The sequence below is a fragment of the Abramis brama genome, assembly GCF_963993115.1.
Source record: "Abramis brama genome assembly, chromosome: 18".
Lineage (NCBI taxonomy): Eukaryota > Metazoa > Chordata > Actinopteri > Cypriniformes > Leuciscidae > Abramis > Abramis brama.
In genome coordinates, this window is record NC_139980.1 from 28,702,344 (window position 1) to 28,721,999 (window position 19,656).

At 35.7% G+C, this 19,656-nt stretch overlaps 1 protein-coding gene across 4 annotated transcripts in view; it reads left to right on the top strand.

Annotated features, from left to right (window-relative positions):
* The window catches only part of LOC311068221 (protein FAM184A-like), a 122,480-nt gene that overhangs the window by 42,365 nt on the left and 60,459 nt on the right, over positions 1-19,656 (top strand). For all 4 annotated transcript variants that reach the window (XM_084090539.1, XM_084090537.1, XM_084090538.1 and 1 more), the window contains exons 4-7: positions 605-740; positions 5,399-5,580; positions 9,443-9,628; positions 18,629-18,751. In XM_084090539.1, coding sequence (XP_083946665.1) covers positions 605-740; positions 5,399-5,580; positions 9,443-9,628; positions 18,629-18,751 — 627 coding nt within the window. The remainder of the gene's footprint in view (positions 1-604; positions 741-5,398; positions 5,581-9,442; positions 9,629-18,628; positions 18,752-19,656) is intronic.

Here is a 19,656-nt window from a genome sequence, read left to right on the forward strand (position 1 = left end):
TTTGAAAGTTAGTAATAAATGGATGGATGAATGGATGGATGAACCATGAACCTAAATATGCATTATTAAATAAATAACTGAATATATATATATATATAGTACTTAGGAGTAAAAGAGTGTCTGATTTTTTTCTTTACTGCAGAACATGACCATTCAAGTTGTAAGAAAAATGCATGCGTTTTCCTACAAGTGATCCTTTTCTTTCCCATTTCTTTTTGTTCTTCTTATACCAAAGACTCGTTTCATAAATTAATTCAGTGGAAAAGTCGAAGGCTTGCACTTGAGCTCCGCAATGGTGGAAGTGAAGGAAAAAGTTTGAAAGACAATGAGCGATGGCACCAGAACTGATGCAGGAAGTTGACAGCGAGAGCAGAGATGAAAGGCAGAAAGAGCTAATGTGTACATGCACAATTAATGAGGAGGAATTTGAGATCAGAGGAGACACTGTGAGAGGAGCAAAAATGGAAAAAGTGACACGAGAGAAAGCGAGAGAGACAAAGGAGAGAAACCACACGGTGGTTAAATATAGAGAGGCAGCTCAGTAATGAACAGAGAGGTGTTTTGGTCGTTATACTGATTGATTTGTGTGTGTGTGCTTCTGCAGGATCTGCATAAACAGTTGGAGGAGGTGACCAAGGACACGGAGATTGTGGAAATCAGGCAGAGGGAGGCGGAGTGTGAGCTGGAGGCGTCCCGAGACCGAGTGCAACAGCAGGCCACCGAGATCCTGCTCAAAGCCAGTGAGATATACGAGCACGCTCTCCCATCACCTCACAGTCCACTGTTTAATCGCACTCCACTCGGCTTCATTGATTCATCCTTCTATATTGCTTCAGGCTACTAATCCATTACCAACATGCACAGCAGGCCTGTGCTCCTTTCAGAATGAAATGCAATGAAGTGCCTTCAAGTTCAAACTAAACTCCTCGTGTGAATTAAATTTGAATTAAGGGAAGCAAACAGGGTACAGAATATTGTAATTCAAATTAAAAAATAAAAGTCATTTGAAGTATAATTAAATGAAATTCATATAGGTTAGCTGTTGTTTGCATAGTTTTTCTTAAAGGCCCTTTCACACTGGATGCGTAACGAAAAAGCGAATAGTTCGTGTGCGAATAGTTCGCGTCAAAACCCATCACATGAGCCGCGTAAACACGGTCTCTATCTCTGTCTTTGATGATTAGCTTTCTATCCCAAATGTAGTTTAGCCTGCTAGCCTACACAGCACAGGACTATACAACAACTAAAACTATCACACAACATACTCACAGTCGTGATAACCGAGTTGGTTGGCAATGCTACGCCACACAATCATTGTCCTTGTAGTATATGATTGGCTGAAGTCTTTTCTGTCGCCGCAAAAGGAAAAAAAAATCGACATCGAAACGAAAAAAAAAAAAATCGTTTTTTCGCCGCAGCACATTCGCGTTCGGTGTGAAAGCACTCATTACACAAACAGCTGATCAAAAAATAAAACCATCGCGCGAATTATTCGTGCGTAAAAATCGCGTCCAGTGTGAAAGGGCCTTAACACGTGCATTTTTTTTATGCATGTATTTTGTAATTATTACTATTGTTATTGGCAGTGTTGGGTAAGTTGCTCTAAAAAAGTAATTAATTACTGGCTACTAATTAAATCTTCAGCAGAGTTATTAGATTACTGCATTACTTCATTAAAAGTATTGCATTACTTATTATTAATTACTTTCTAAATCCCATATCAACTTCGGCCAGATAGATGAAACCGCTCTTTTAATTCATTCAAAAATATAAAATGAAAAAACACATTTTTACATACATTACGTTAAATCTTTGTTAAATTCACTATTATTTTGCATATAGAATTGTTCTATGTATAGTATTTAATGCAATTACATCACAAGTAACTGTAATTAAATTACAGTAATTACTTAATGAGTTACACCCAACACTGGCTTTTGGTGCTGTTGTCATATTTTTATATTACAAATCATTTGAAATGCATGGGTTAAAATTATGTTACAATAACTATTTTGAGGTTCAAATCTATTATTATTTTTATCATTATTAATAGATTTTAACCTAAAAAATATTAGTACTATCATTCTAGAAGAAAATTTCACATGGTACTTTAGAGGCTTTTGCATCTGAACTCTTCATATATATTTATTTCATATCTAATTGTATTTCAGAACTTAGATTTTAGATTCATGCAAATATTTACAGTTATTTTAGCCCATGCATTTAAAAAATGTTTTATATGTTTAATATTAGTAGTAGTAGTAAAACTACACTGTAAAAAAAAATCTGTAGAAATTACAGTATTACTGGCAGCTGCTTGCCAGTAACTTACTGTAGATTTAAATTGGTGTTATTTACTGGCAACAGTTTGTTCAAAGTTAAATGAACACTAAACATTAACAAGTCTTTATCTTTAGAGAATAAAACTAAAATAACAGCCTCATGCAAAGCATTCTGGGAACCAAAATCTGAAGGAAAAAAAAACAGAAAAAGGTTGATGAAGATTTCTAGTTCCCAGAATGCTTTGCATTAGGTTGTTATTTTATAGTTTTATTCTGTAAAGACAAAGACTTGTTAATGTTTAATGTTCATTTAACTTTGAACAAACTGTTGCCAGTTAAATAACATCAATTTAAATCTACAGTAAGTTACTGGCAAGCAGCTGCATAACTACAGCAAATTTTTTACAGTGTATTTTTTGAAGTCAAAATATATTGTAACTTCACAAATAAGACCTGATTCTGATTTTATTTGTATTTATCTATTTATCTTTATAATTTGCTTTATTCAAACCTAAACAGTTGATGGCTAAGAAGTAGTGATTTTTTTTTTAAGAAGAATAAAAACCTAAACTAATTATCAGAATATATTATTGGGTAAAAGGTTAACTGGATTTAGTCATCAACGTGTCAAATTAGTGCCACAGCTCCATTAGCTGTTGTTATTGACAGAAAAGTTTGGGGTTATGAATCAGCCCCTGGTATCCTGGTAACAGCAGATGTGTGTCCTAGCTGTGTTCATCACCCACATTCTGGAATGTTCCCTGAGGGAGGCAGAACCCAGCTGGGCCTGTCACACCTAAATGCCAAACATCTCAAACGACTTCTGATCCTCTATCTGGGAGAAACAATAGGGGTTGAAGCACTCAAATCGCACTCTGTCTTTGTGTTTAGTGTAATTACAGTGAGAATGTGCTTTCTGCACGCCATTAATGAATTTAACATGAAGAAGAAGCCGTTTTCTGAGATCTTTATCCAGGCGAGAACTCGGGTATGCATTGACCACCAGGCCATATCACTATCAAGAGCATTTCTTTTTAAATGTTTATGGTGAAATAAAGTGCAGATATCATTAACTCTAATGTAATTAACTTGGATTAAACACAGGTTTATTAGTATAAAAGACAAGAAACTGCAGAAACATGTAAGTATCACCAGAACAATCAAGGGCATTTCAATTTAAGGAAATCAAGGAAACTTGAAAACTGCATTCCCTGAATGCAATGCACCAAACTTGACCGTCCGTTTCCAGTTTGACAAATGAACTGAAAGCAATAATATCCTAAAGGTTTACTCTTTCTTGCAGTGTTATTTTATATATAATAGCATAGTATTATTTAGAAACTTTTATAGTATTTATTCATATTTTGAATTATTTAGATTTTATTTTTATGCTTTTAGTTTACATTTTAGTTTCAGTAATTTTGTTATGTGCTTTTGTTTGTTTTTTACATATTTATATTTAGCTTTTTATTTCAGTTTTAGTCATTTTAGTACTTCAACCTAAACATAAATTAGAAATGTTGCCTTGGAAACTAGCTGAAATAAATGTTTCTTTATTTTTATTTAAAGTAATCTTTGCTAAAATGTTTTAGTTTTAATCAAATATTTATATTTTATTTTATTTTCCCTTTATTTCAATTAACAGAAACAAATTTTAAAAGTTTTAGATTTAGAAAATAACAACACTGCTTTTTTTCGTCGAATATTTATCATTTATTTTTTCAGCCTTATTTCAATGAATGAAAACAAATTTGAATAGTTTTAGAAAATAACAACACTGCTTTTTATTCATCTTTGGTTGCCAAAAGTTAATACATTTGTACACAAAATTGGAATTTAAAAAGCTACATAACAATTTTATTGAATGCTGATAATTGAAATTGCTGAATTAAACATGCAGTATAATGTACCATATTTACTGTTCCATGCTGTTTAACATACTATATTTAATAAATACTATGCAATATATAACATATACTGTGCAGTACGCAGTAAGCAGCACACTAGTATTTCATTGTTACGTTACTTACAGCATGGTGTGTGAACGCACCTTTAGTTCCTGGAGGGCCAGAGTTTAGTTCCAGCACTGCTCCAACACACATACCTGTAGTTTTCAAATAAGCCTGAAGGACTTGATTAGCTGGATCAGGTGCACTAGAGGGTGTGTTCACACTTTTAGTTCGGTTCGCGTGGTTCGTTTGGTCTAGACCAAAAAAAAAAACATTTAGTCCTGGTCCACTGAAGAGCTCACATTGGCATTTTAACACTGAACCTAAAGATACCAAACTTAAAGGCATAGGGATTTGTTCACAGCCTGATTGGTCTGCTTTTCTTACGTATATTTCGTGACGGAACTCACCGAACATCCAAAACAGTGCTGTGTGCTGGGCTAAATGGTCTGGTTTGTATGTGCGTAGCCTACATATGATGGCATTTTGACCAGTTAAGAACTTGTGAAGAGCTTATAAAATGTGTAAAGGAGTCAAAACAGCAGCAGGAATCCCTCCGTCACACACAAATGAAGATCTGCTGCAAGGAGACGCATTTCTGATCCTCTACTGAACTGTGATGGGCAACAAAAAACAGTATGCTTGAGCATTCTGTCCCATTTTAGGGTCACATCTTGTGGCATCATGTCCCGCTTTTGGTTCGTTTACTTGCCTTTGGTCCGTGTTGCGTTCATATTTCATTCGAACCGCAACAGAGTTTGTTGGGAAGCGGACAGAGACCCATTTTTTTCAGCGATCTTGGTCCGCAGTATTCGAATGACAGTGCTCACGACGTTTATTTGAATGAACCGCACTAACAGAGCAATCGCACCAGGGTTTGTTTTAATTGAACCAAACATGCCAAGTGTGTGAACAGCTCTTTAACTGGGGCTGTGGAGTTTTGCACCCCTGCCATAGACGAACCATCAAGCCATTGCAGAGTAAGCAAACATCACTGGTGATAGTTCAAGTCTATGTGCTGTGTTCAGATTCACAGTATTGGCAGTTAGAAAGGATCTTTGAGACTGTATGCCCTCTACGGGGTATTTCTCCCATCTGCGTTAGATGACATTCAAAGCATTGACCCTCTTGTACAGCTCTATCTCCAGCTTTCTCTCTGCTGTTCAGGTCAGATCGGAAGCCTGCAGGCCACTCAGATGACTCACGAGGCGGTCATTCGGGATCTGGAATCGGAAAAGTCTCGTCTGAAGGACAAGGTGCTACGTCTGGAGGAGGAAAGAGGGGCATTGCAGAACAAATGTCAGACGCTGGACGAGAGGCAGAGACAGCAGGTCGTCTCCCTGGAGAAGGTATGGATCAATTCGATGCAGTTTGCTGAATATGGATTCGTTTAGGCCTGCTTAGAGTGTTTGGACACTTTCTGGTTGTCAGACATCACAAGCGTGATACTAGCTGGATTTATACAGCAAAAATGGCTCAGAAAAGGGAAGTCAAGAAAAGCTCTTACAGCATTTTATGCAGATGCCACTTGGTTTGATACTTTATATCTAATGCAATGACATTTTCAAGTGTCCAAATCTGTTTTGAGGGCATGATTTGTGTAGCGCCATAAGATCTTGAAGCGTAGTTGGTGTGTGTAGGAGAGATGGAGCGAGGAAAAACAGCTCAAGTTTGCAGAATCTGTCTGTAAGTAGCTCAAACATCAATCTTCTGCAGTAACATTTATTTCACATGAGTTCCTCTGAGACATCATTAGTTTTATGTTTAAAGCATATACAAGCCCATCTCTCGTGTTAAACACTAGCTGCTTTATCACAGCTAAATCCAGACCTCCATGTTTAATTCAAAACTCACTGCAAGACTTCAGAAAATATGTCTCTTTGTGGACGGTTGGTTTGATTTAACGGGAATTCTTATTTCTCAGTGGTTTCACTCAGCCCTGCAATCATTTTTTTTTTGCGGAGACAGCATGGCTATTTATTTGACTCGCTACAGTATGGGATTTCGTGCTGTTTTCACGCAACAATCTGCTCGAGCAGTTTGGCTTTTTGGCTGTCCTGTCGCATTTGGGTTTTGATTCATTATTAATACGTTGAGAGCCCCAATAAACAGATTGTGGGAATGTGGGCTTGTTTTTGCTCCTGAAAAATCCTTCTCAGCAGTTTTAGAACTAAAATTGGGATAGACTTTTAAAAGAATAGACTTTGGGAAACTTTTAAAAGAGCCATGGCGCAGTTTGTCCTGTGACGCGTTGCAATTACATTCCCCTTCTCTCTTCCCATAGCTTACGGTCATTCTCCCTTAGTTTTGTCTATTAAATGAAACTTTCCTTTGTACCTAAAGAGTGCATATTAGTACCTCAAAGGTGCAAATTGGCACCAAAAGTGTACATATTAGAACCTTTTTAAAGGGTATCGTCCTAGTGAGAGCTTTTGTACCATTTTGTCTGAGAACAATGAAATTAAGAATACACAACTTCACAAATGGTAATACGTATAAGTTGTCTTGTTAATCTTGTTACCAAGATTTTGGGTTTGGTAAGATTTTATTTGTTTTTGTTGTTGTTAGTTCACCTGAAAAAGAAAATTCTGTCATTAATTACCAATATTCCAATATAGTTCCAAATCCGAAAGACTTTTGTTAGTCTTCGGAACACAAATAACGAAATCTGACTTGAGAAATATCTGTCCCTCCATTGACAGCTACGCAACTACCACTTTGACGCTTTAAAAAGTTCATAAAGAGATCGAGCAGTTTAATCCAAATTGTGTGATTAATCCAGATTTAATTTAGGCAAATATTCATTACATTAAGTTTGTTAATGTTAAAACTATGTAATCCAAATGGAAAGAATTATTATATGCAATTCAAATACATACATCTTAAGGTCAACATAATTTTTTTAATAAAGACTCCCACCCTGTTTCACTCCGTTGCGTTCACTCTGTTCCTTCTAGCTGTGAACATTACCCTCATAAACACTTCCGGAAGACCAACTTTGTCAAATTTGTGAAGAATATATGAAGCATCATGTTCTCTTTTGGTTTGCTGCTGTGTGCTTGAATTTCAGGATAATTCCCCTTTGAAAAGGTTTCATCAATCTTTCTCTCAGTTTCTTTCTGTCGCCCACATCACAGTTGTTTGCAGCACAGCCTTGAGTTAGGTGTTACTATGACAACACTCACTAAATAGAGCGGGAAAGGATTGTGGAGTGATTCACTTTGCCGACACTTCTGCTGGTCTTATAATAGGAAGTTTATTTACTTGCGGGCAGTTGCATCACAGTGTCAGTGTGGGCTTTGAAGGTGTCTTTCAGTTTTCACTGTTATACTTTTAGATTGGATTCATGACATTTCTGAACAAGAAGCAGTCTGAGTGTCTCTTATTGAGACCTGTTTGTTCCCTTTTCATAAACTGTACTCAAACTTTCACAGACTCTCAGACTTTCACTTTGAATCCTGTTTATTCATGTGAATGTGAAAAGAGCCTTATAGTACTGATGTGTACTGATTTTTTTAATTAGTATTATTACACGCCTCTGTGGAATACTTGATTCTGATTGGTCAATCGCACCATCCAGCAGTATGTTATTCCTCAATAACAACCAGTTATCCATCCGGGTTATTGAAGTCGCCGCTTTACGCTTGCTAGGAATGGTTTTTCTTCGTGGAAGTTTTGCGTTTGGTGAGCTAATGAAATTTCAAACTAAAATCAATATTTTGTGTACAGTTATTTAATTATGTTAACCGGTATCGAGGACTTTCTCTTTGTTGTTTCATACAAACGCAGCTGCTGCCATTTTGCGACGATTGTTTTGTACAATGTAATGGATTAAGATATGTAATGGTGTAATGGTTATTTATTAAGATAACAAATAGGTACAATTTGCTTAATCTCAAATCAATATCTCTTATCCCCATAATTATGTATGTGGTGAAATACCATGTATACTGTACGTGACTGTACTGTATCCATTAAATGTCCTTCTAGTTTGAACTTGCTGCTTCCTAGCAACTGCTCTCTCCAAGGAAGCTTTGCGTTTAAAGAGCTGATAAAATATTTCAACAGATTAATATTTCATGTCTAATTATTTACTTATGTGGCAAGTAGCCATGTAATAAGCAGGATAATGTGCATCCAGCCGGTTCGTGTCGGGGTCCTGATCACCCTATCGAGACTTATTCTGCAATAACAACTGGCTGGAAGTACATTATACCTTACATAATATATAATGAGAAGTGTTTATCTAATGTCATCACTATTAAATGTAGTTTCATGAGGAATCAACATTTCCTATGAGAACTCAAAGGTTCCTTACATTTATTGAAACCAAACTGCAAAAACAACTCAAAAACATCAACACAGTAGCATTATATAATGTTTCCCAATGTTGAATAAAGAAGCACCTTGCATTAAAAAAAGTAATTGTCATTAAAGGCTATGCATTTCAGTCTATCTTTTTGCTGTTTATGTTTCAAACTTTTACCTCATGTAACTATTATTAAATTAATACTTTTATTAGACAAGGACGCATTAAATAGATCAAAAGTGGCAGTAAAAATATTTATAATGTCACAGAAGATTTCAATCCCAAATAAATGCTGCACATCAAAGAATACATGTTTTCAACATTGATAATAAGACAAATCAGCATATTAGAATCATTTCTGAAAGATCATGTGACATTTAAGACTAATGTAATGATGCTCAAAATTCAGCTTTGACATCACAGGAATACATCACTTTTTTTTAAATGTATTATATATATTATATATTAAAAATATTAAAGTTGGAAAAAAAAATATTATATTTCACAGCATAACTGTTTTACTGTATTTTGATCAAATAAATGCAGCCTTGGTGAACATAAGACATTTTTAAACGGTTGTTTAAATAGTCATATAATATAATAAATGAAAATAATAAATATTCAGAAACTGTAACACAATTTTAAAAGTGCTAATAAACAAATACAAATGCAACAGATGGACAATAATGAAATTTGTGTTTAGATGTTTTTTAAATGTATATACAAATATTCTCTCTCTCTCTCTCTCTCTCTCTCTCTCTCTCTGTATATAATATAATATAATATAATATAATATAATATAATATAATATAATATAATATAATATAATATAATATAATATAATATAATATATGCATCGGATCATGTTTTAAATACATCTGTCTTTTATTTTTTCTCAACAGTCACTTCGAGAGGAAAAGCAGATCTATGAGAAGGAGCTCATAAACTTGCGTGTCAGATATGAAGAGGAGACCGCTCACTTTAAGGATACCCACAGTCGGGCGGTGGAGGAGCTCTCCAGGAAGCACCGGGCCGCTCTGGAGAACACACAGAGCATCTCCGAGAAAGAGAAGAACCGCCTCCTGTCTGTGAGTGAACTCTGTCACATCGCTGTCAGCTGTGCCCACATACAACTTTTTAAACGCTCTCAGCTGTCCTGTCAAGACATCAGCATGACTGCACTTCAGACGTTAGGTTCAGACGGAAGATGTAAGTCGCTGTCTAGCATCAGTCAGGAGGTGTCACCTTGAGAAAGAACCGGAAGCACCTTTGAGTGCAAGTGGGAGATCAGGGAGAACAATTGTAACAGGTTCAGGATTGGAGAACATATGCGTTTTTAATCTGGTTTGTCAAATTATTGAGTTTTGAAAAAACACAATTATTAGTATTTATTTACAAGCACACAAGGATCCAGTCTGTCTGCTGAGATAATGATCAGGTTTTAGATGTTGTGATACAAAACTATGTTTTATAAACAGATATTTTATTTCATTTGTTTGTTTGTTTCTTCGTTATTTAGTTAGTTTTCAGTGTTATTGTTAACTAAAACTAGAATAGCTAAAAAATTGTTTTCGGAAATTGAAATCAAATATAAATATTAAATTAAAATCTTAAACGTAAAAAAATATACAATTAGAACAAAAATAACTGAAACAAGTTGAAAATAAACATAAAATAAAATAAGTTGGTAATTGGAAATTGAAATAAAATACATTGAAGCTACATACATTTAAAAATGACAAAAACACATTAACTTAAACTAAAATTAAAATGAAAATAGAAAATATGACAATAAATGCATAGCGAAGTGTATTTTCCTGCTATTTTAAAGTTTTATTTTGGTATCCTAACTATGTTGCTCTGCACATCTTAAATGTCAACTGCAACACTAGACTAAGACTGCTGAATTTACTCTACAAGTCTTAATGCACAGATCTGATCTTTTGACCATATCCGATATTGTGTCCCGCCTGTTTACATTCACTTTAGACACATCTGATATCTGTGTTTACATTAATCCCCGCCCAAAACGATTCTGTTGGTGATTGTTTTACTATGCGACATGGTTGACCCTCTGGTCTCGAATAGCCGTACTAAAATTATTTCATATTTCACGTCAGGTGCCATGATTTAGTAAAAGCTGTCATGGATGTTTGCAGTGCAAACTCTGACAGAACGGATATAGACCGGAAATAATGGCAATTTTCGATTGTTATCTTAGTAGTGCGCTAAGATTTCATTTATTTGAATGGATTCGAAGGAATTAACGAGAGAGAGATTGTGAATTACCCTGTGTTTATTAGTTTATTTACAAAAACAGTGAAGTTATCTCATTGCTGAGAAATAGCCTATAATGTAGCTTTCAGTAGCAAAGCTATTTTAAAAATTCACGGTGCAGAGGTTGAACACCAGTTTCTATGTTCCTGAATGTGTCTGATCGCGCATAATTTTTATTTTAAATAAATAAAGTTTTATTTTATTTTATTGCAAACGCATATTGGCAAGTCTGCTTCATAATAAGACATTAAAAAGCTATCTTCAAGGCCAAACGTGTCGCCCTCGCCTTGTGGTGGCTTGGAATTCAAAGGGGAATCAAATATTCGTGTTTAGACGTAGGTCAGATGTCCAGATATCGGATATGTATCTGATTTAAAACCACATTTGAAAGTGGTTTGAACGTGTCCAACAAATTCCGATCTGGGATTTGTTTGTGACGGTGTTAATGCAGCTTAATATATCTTACACTTAAATAAATAACTACTAAAGTGGTGAAAAAAAATGCTTCTTTTTGGTCCTGTCTTATTTTGCCTAGGGCATTAAGTGAACTAGAACTGCCACTTCAAATAAAAGAGCAGGTGCATGACGCCTCTGAAAGCACCAGATCATTTTCTAAAGAACTAGAGAATAAATTTTAGGAGGTTCTCCAATGTAAACAGGCTGCTTTTGTTTTTATTCATAACTGGTCAACCGATATTAATGGCCGGTGCCGATATCTTAGAAAGCAGGACGGCCGATATATTTATAATTTATATTAATTTTAATTAATATTTAATAAATTAATAGAATTATAAGAAATAAATCATTTGTAAATTAATTAAAAAAAATTCACAGACAAGGTTTAAGCCTAGTCCTGGACTAAAATGCATGTTTGAGCTTTTATAACTGAAAGCAACTTGCACTGACATATCTTAAAATATATCTGTGCCATTGTTTTGTCTCAAGATCCACATCAGTAATGTTTTTTTCTAAGGCAGGTTTATAAAAGCTACTTAAATGTCCTAATTAAACTAAGACCTAATCCTAGCTTAATCTAAGCTTGGCCTGTGAAACCAGGCCATAGTGTTTGGCTTTTTAGTAGCCTACTAGTAATAGAAAAGCAAACGCTATAATACTTTCTTAGTTTAACGGTTCTACCTAGATAGGACTATTAAACAGAGACAGTAAACTAATGAAGACGGAAAATCCGACATATCAGTAAACGAATCATCCGATACCGATGTTTAAAAATAAATAAAAATATCGGCCACTATATATCGGACTTGGCGATATGTAGGTCGACTAATCATCCTAAGCTTTTTCTCTATTTTTAGGAGTGTGTGTGTGTGAGTGAAAAAAATGCTAATCCAATAGAGAAACAGAAAGGAATAGTGCAGTACTCAGCCCTGCTTTCTTGCCTAACAGTGCAAATTCCCCTCACACACACTCTCACCTCCGTCCTGCCTCCATCTCACCCTCTCCACCCTGCTCAAAGTGTCCCAGACAAGACACACTCGATCTTCATTGATTTAACAGTGAAAGGCATAACTGTTATTTCACTCATCAGCGGAGACAGGTTCGTAAATAGCAAACGTAATGACTAAACCGTCTGTTTTGATTTCTCTAGCCGATAGCATATGAAATGAAAGCCTAGAAAGCGGCACTGAATTGACTCAGTCAGAGCGCAATCTGTCACCCTCCCTCAAAATAGGCAGCTGCCAGCAGCCAGGCACATCCATATCCATACAGTTCACAACTACTTAATCTTTTTGTAATTATAAATCACACACAACAGATTGTTAGCTGAACATAGCAGAGCGGCTGTGGGTTATTTCTGAAGCCAAAGTCTAATGAGGATTTTGACTAATGTTTTTGTTTTGTAAGAAAAAACAATCCAAGGCACTCGAATATTCTAAAATATAAAAAGCCTTTATTTTTTCATGGCTTAAAGGCAGGGTAGGTAGGAATGGTCTAAAAAAATTCTTTTTCAAATTTGTTTAAACTTTATGTACATATCAATACATAATTAAAATGTAAGTACTCTGAAAAAGAAAGTATAAAAATCGAGTGTCTGTAGACCTCTCAGGACTGTTTTAAAGACAGTTCATTATTTCCATTCACTCCACCCCCTCCCTTCTGGGCTCCTTCCAAAGCCACGCCCCCAAAACACATGAACGCGCGACTCCAACCGCTGAGCTGAAGACGCATTATTTACCTGAGACAAGCAGAGAGGAAGGAGCACAGTGCATGTAGTGACATCATGTCAGAATCACATGTAATAAAAAAATCTAACGCTAATTGCTTATGAATATAAACAAATAAGATGTATTTTAGTACTCACTATCAAGCTAGCATATTGATATTGGTAAATTTAAAATATATATTTTTTGATTCGCTAACGAGCTAGTTATATAAGCTAAAAACAGGTTGCATTGATACACTTTTTTACATTACCATCAGTAATATTGTGATGAAGATGAATTTCGTGTAAGATTCATAACATATATGGTGTTCTGCATGTAGGGGTGGGAGATATTGACAAAAATGAATATCTCGATATTTTTTTCCAATATCTAGATATCGATATTCAGGCGATATTTTTGCCATCCTTCAAAGAAATGTGAGCAAACTGGCAAAGAAGGTCCAGTTGGTCTTTTGACTTGCTGCATTTGACCTATATTATACTAGGCTATAGAAAAAAACAATAAAGGAGCTAACTAAACAGAATCTGTGGCAGCCCCTACTTTTTCCACTTACAAAAAAAACAAAAAAAAAACTTAACTAGGCACTTCTTGCAACAGTGATTATTAAATCAAACAACAATATGGTTGATGATCAATTCAAAGTAAAAAAAAAAATAACATTTTCAAAACGGTATAAATCCATTCATTTTTCCCCCAAAACGCTATAAATCCATCTTTTTTTTTTTTTTTTTCTAAATTTATGGTTTGTCTTTTTAAAAAAGTTTTTGTCTTTTATTTTTCGTGTTTGCATTTATGAAGAAAAAACAATATTACTTGACAGTTCTCCATTATGGACGCGAGCGCTCTGAAAGCTGCACTAAGACTTTCAAACTTTAACAGAGACCTCAAAACAGAAAGCACAAAGCCTTTCTTTAAAACGAATTTCGTTTTGTATTAATTGTATCTTAATTTTAATATATTTTTTTTTTCATTAATTCATTAATATTTTCATTCCTGGATTAAATACATAAAGTAAATATAGGCTATCAATCACAACATAAGGTGCTTGAACTGGAGATTATATCATCGTGAACCGAACCGTAGCCTCGCCTCACAGGCCTAAAAAATGTGGAATATATTTACAGAAATCTGGTTCTAAACAAAACCATCCAAAACAAAATAAAACTATGTAGCCTAAATGTGCATTTCTCCGGTGCATGCGTTCACTAGCCTACTGCGAAGATCGCGAGTCAAATATCGTCAACTTCATCTTTGCAGCCGACACAGAAATTAATAAACAATTAAAATGTCTTATTGCAATATTTTACACATTCATAATCATTACTTTTGCTGGTTCTTTGAGGCAGCTTTTTAGGTTTATGGCGTTTTGGAAAAGAGCTCTTCACGTACAAACATCGTTTCACCAAGGCACAGCAGCCCTTCAGCACATAAGAACAAAAAGAGAAAAAGCACGGACTTACTAATTACGAAACTTTGATGTGGTTGAACAGGTGAAACAGTCACAAATTCCTCTGCAACTCAAACATTCTCAGTACGAGTTATGAAGGAAGAGAACAGCATTTCAGTTTTCAGCGCGTCCTCCTTTGATTGCTGTGTTGTGACTGGAAAAGTGCATGCAGGAGCACATGCGCAAAATGTAGGTTTGTAAAATGTCCTTTTGTAAAATAAAAAATAATTTTAGGGCGAAGCAGAGGAGGTCGTGCAAGAGGCCGTGGCGTGCAACTAGGGTCCGAGGAAGTAGAGGCTGAGGACGGGGTGGTCGCTGGAAAGCCACGATGATATTGACACGCGTTTTATTTCTTTGATTATCCAAAGACTTTTTGTTCATTACCTTTTCTTGTACTGTCTTCTTTTTTTGCCTTGTTTGCCTTCACTAACTGCATGCCGGTAATGTGAATTTTGATTGCTCTTTCTCTGCCATTGTTTTGCTATTCCTAGGTTCCGTGCCTCTCGAATTCCTCAAATCAAACGTGCGCGCGCAAGTGGGCAGATCCCGTGGCAAAAGGGTGGTTGCCATGGTTGCGAGAGAGAGTGACAGTCGCCTAAGCCAATCCTTTGATTCGTCCCGAATCGAAATAATGAGCTGTGTTTAATACAGATTAAACGGTCTAGAGTCACTTGATTTTTATACTCTTTTTTTCAGAGTACTTACATTTTAATTATGTATTGATATATATAGAAAGTTTTAACAAATTTGGATCTTTTATTTTTATATAGTCCTACCTACCCTGCCTTTAAATTTCAAAAAACAGGTGACAAGCAACGGCACATCTACGCATTGCGGCCAGTAAGCCTTTATCAGGGTGTCTGATGAAAAACAAACAAATGTTTTTGTTTGTTTTTATTGTTTTAATAAAAGAAGTATCTCATGCTCACATGTGCTGCATTTATTTGATCGAAAATACAGATAACAACATGTAATATATTCCTGTGATGGCAAAGCTGAATTTTCAGCATCATTACTCCAGTCTTCAGTGTCACATGATCCTTCAGAAATCATTCTAATTTGCTGGTTTGATGCTCAACAAACATTTCTGATTATTATCAATGTTGAAAACAGTTGTGCTGCTTAAGATTTTTGTGAAAATCAAGTTTTTAATTTTGTTTATATGTCTATGTGGTGTTTTTAATATGCTTTAAGACAAACCATGTGCAAATTCATAAGTCAACACCATTGTTGAGTATTTTCTCCTTAAAAGTCCAGTGAACCAAAGACAGTCTCAGAAAACACGGTTTGAAATCGCTGGTGTTTCTTGCGTCACAAACTACCTTGTATCCAATCACGTCACGTGCGGGCGGGCTTTAGCATATCATTAACAGCGAACTAGCAGGGGAGTTTTGTAGGTTACCCTAACCCTAATTATATGTGAAAAATATACATTTACTGTAGAAATTATTGTGTGTCAGGAAAATTGTTGAAAATGTTGGCAGGGCAAGCCTTTTTTTTTTTAAGAGGCTCTTAATATCGTGAAACATACTTATTTTTACCTCATATTTGCTATAAAAGTGTTACTTATGGTGCTATTAGCTAGTTAGCATTGTCATTTTCCTTTGGTGACCGACTCCAGAAGTTCCCATGAGCAAGCAATCATGTACTTCTAAAAAGTCCACCACCACCTGAGCATTATTAGAAATGCTAATAGTTTATACATACTCAATCGTATTTACATTTCCCATACCTTTACAATGTAACATGCATGCTAATGTGATGGATCTAATTTTCTCACTTTAACTCATTCTGAAAAGTTCCCTTCACGCTTACAGAGATCACGCCTGCCCAAAGCCGGCCCGCTCCGTCTTTATCACCTGCTGTCAAACCTGTACGACCCTTCAGCGAACCTTTGTGCCGGCGGACATCGCCCGTGATGCCGCAGCAGCAACCGGTTAATCACATTACTGCTCTGGGCTTATCTCACCGACGCCGTAGCACCCGCTACTCTCAGAAATGGAAATGTAGTTTGAAAAATTGAGGCGCAGATGAATAATCAATGAGAGTGGCCTCTGTTAGAGTGTGCCGCTGACTCACAGTCTTGTACAGGAGCAGCATGACGACCGTGCTGACGTCCTATTTTAGAAGAAGCCTAGGGCTCGCTCTCTTTCTCTTCTTTATCTTTCTTTTCCAGAGCGCATTCGGTTTGTAGTGTGTGTCCATGGTGTGTTTGTTTGGTGACTCACTACTCTGATGATAGACCTTGTGGCATTAGAAGAACCTTTATTTTGGAAACCTCCACAGAATAGAGCCCCATGTGTGCGATGTATTTTATATTTTCTGGGAGGGAGATCACAACTGGATTCTACTTGATTTGACATGGATCACAGCATGGATCCATTTTTACCATCTCAACGCATGTCACTGAGGCACAGCCGGCACCCTCAAGAGGTGCTATTTGCATATTTGTGTGCCTTGAATTGGGGATGGAGTGAATTATGCACACCTGCCGGCTATACCGAGCGCTCAGCCCATTTGCTCGTCTGTGCTAACCATCAATTTTTTAAACAGCCGTACTTAAGACCTCTTTCTCCTCAAGGCCCACGCGCCCGCACACGCACAGGATTCTCACTGCCTGTTCTTTTAGGTGATGGGTATATGAATATGCACAGAAATGAAGTGACGTGGGTTTGATTCGTTGTGGACTTTAATCAAAATGTGCAAGGAGCTCGCCGCTGCTCTTTATAAGGAACGGGAGAGATTATTTCGTCTCTGTCATCTTTCATTTGTCAACATCTATCGCTCTGCTCTTTCACATCATCCACTTGCTTCTTTTTCTTCTTTTAATATATGTTAGGATATAATTATGCATTGTTCAGAAAGGAAACAAGATTGACAGTTTTAGACTTTAATTTTACTATAGCCTTGCAAATACTGTGTATATATATTTCAATGTATCATATAATATATCCCATATATATTCAGCAAGAAAGCATTACAGTGATAAGAAATAATTTGAAATAAATGTTTCTATATTTCTAAGTATCCTGAAAATGATGTTCCACAAAATTAAGCATTACAACTTATTTCAGCTTTGATCATGATAAGAAATGTTTCTTGAGCATCAAATCATCATATTAGAATGATTTCTGAAGGATCATGTGACACTGAAGACTGGAGTAATGATGCTGAAAATTCAGCTTTGTCATCATAGGAATTAATATATTAAAATATATAATTTTAAATTGTAATAATATTCCACAGTATTAATGTTTTTACTTTTTTGATCAAATAAATGCAGCCTTGGTGAGCAGAAGAGACTTCTTTCAAAAACATTAAAACATCTTAATGACTATTCATTTAATGCTTCATTTTGCCTCTTTTTTTTTTTTTTTACATTATATCAATCTAAGTCAATGGGAGATATTCTAATTTCAATTTTAAATATCTGCAAAACAAAGTTTAATGAAGTGTCTACATTAAGCATCTCAGGCTGAATTAATTACATATTTTTAATTCTTAGAGTTAGGATGTATAACCAGAATATTTGAGGAATATTACTTCAGTACTACCTTGAAAGTGCAATAATAAGACCCATTGTATCCTCTGACTGTGGTAGGCAGGAAACAATCAAAAATTGCATTTTGTTCTGTAAATGTCACAGGATGACTATGATTAGTTTCTGTATTATTATTTTCGAGGAGAGGTCTAGAAAGCTAAAGAATCTTATTATGAATAATATATAGTTATTAATTTCTTCTCATGCTTTGTTTTTGCATTGCAAATCTTGTCATCTTATTTCTTCCTACTTCCTGAGACAGATATTAAGTGGATTTCCTAAGGCACTACCCTGACATGTTTGAAATTAAGTTTTCAGACGGTTATGCCTTCAAAATGCCACAGCCTAAAAAAAAGATTTTTATCATGATTAAAGGAATAGTTCATCCAGTAATGAAACTTCTGACGTTATTTACTCATCCTCGTGTTGTTTCAATCCGGTATGAGTTTCATTCCTCGTATGAATTTGGAGCGACATGAGGTTGAGTAAATGACAGAATGTTCACTTTTTGTTGAGCTATAACTTCAAAATGAGAAGTAATAGTCTAACACATGGTCGTCTTATCTCCAGTAACGTAAATTGTTTCGCACGTTTGTAAGCAGCCGTCATTTTTAATCAGCATGTTCTGTTGGACTTATAGGAGATGGAGGATCAGTTCGAGAAGGAACGTAACTCTCTAGAGGAACAGAAGAGCCTTTTGCGAGAGGAACTGGACAATATACGAGAGGAGCTCAGTGCCAAACTCAACATGGCCAACAGTGAGGTACGGTAATGTGTGTGCTGAAACCTTCATTTAGGCCATTTATAATCAATAAAATACTGATCATTGTCTACGTTTAGACCTACACCAATAATGTGATTTTTTTTTTTTTTTTTTTTTTTTTTTTTTCTTCAATAATCAGAGTAAGGACTTAATCACAGTAAGATGTTTACATGACACAAGTAAACTCTTCACTCCTGTTCGCATGCAGTTTTCATTATTTTGATTATTCGCTAAGAAATGTGGTTTATTTACATACCTCAATACATAGCACAAAGGATGACCGCACATATAGTAGATGTGTTACTGGCCACTGTTTTAATCTACTTACATACATTGCAAAACATTTCTATGGATTTCTAATATTGAATATTTCTAATATTTATTTTCGATGACGTGCCTAAAAATGAATAAAAGTACCATATATTTACAGATATTTAGGAAAAATGCCAAGTTCACATACTTGTTTCTCTGAAAAACAATGCTACAGCCAGTTGTTCTACTTTGAAATGTGCGTTCCATGTCAGAATGTCTGTTTTTGTTTTGGACTGCGAGTTTTTACTGCCAATTTACCCAATAGTATTTCGACACCCCGGGTTGCCAGTTGGTGGAAAACACAGCGTTTTGCAGCCAGCAAAAGAAACTGGGTCAGAGTCCACTTTTTATGCCGTCCCTCGCTAACTGCCCTCCATCTCGTTCACTCGGACGTACGTCATTGCTTGCATTGCACGAGTGCACAGTACTGGTGGAACCCTTGCAATGGGTTTAAATGGAACGCCCTGTAAGCAGTTGTTTTGTGACGTCACAATCGTGTTGCTTTGTGGTATATGATCTGTTGAAGTGTACATTTGAGTAGACTAGCTCCTTCTCTCATAAATTGAGGGGTCGAGGGTCTGTTCAAATAAACT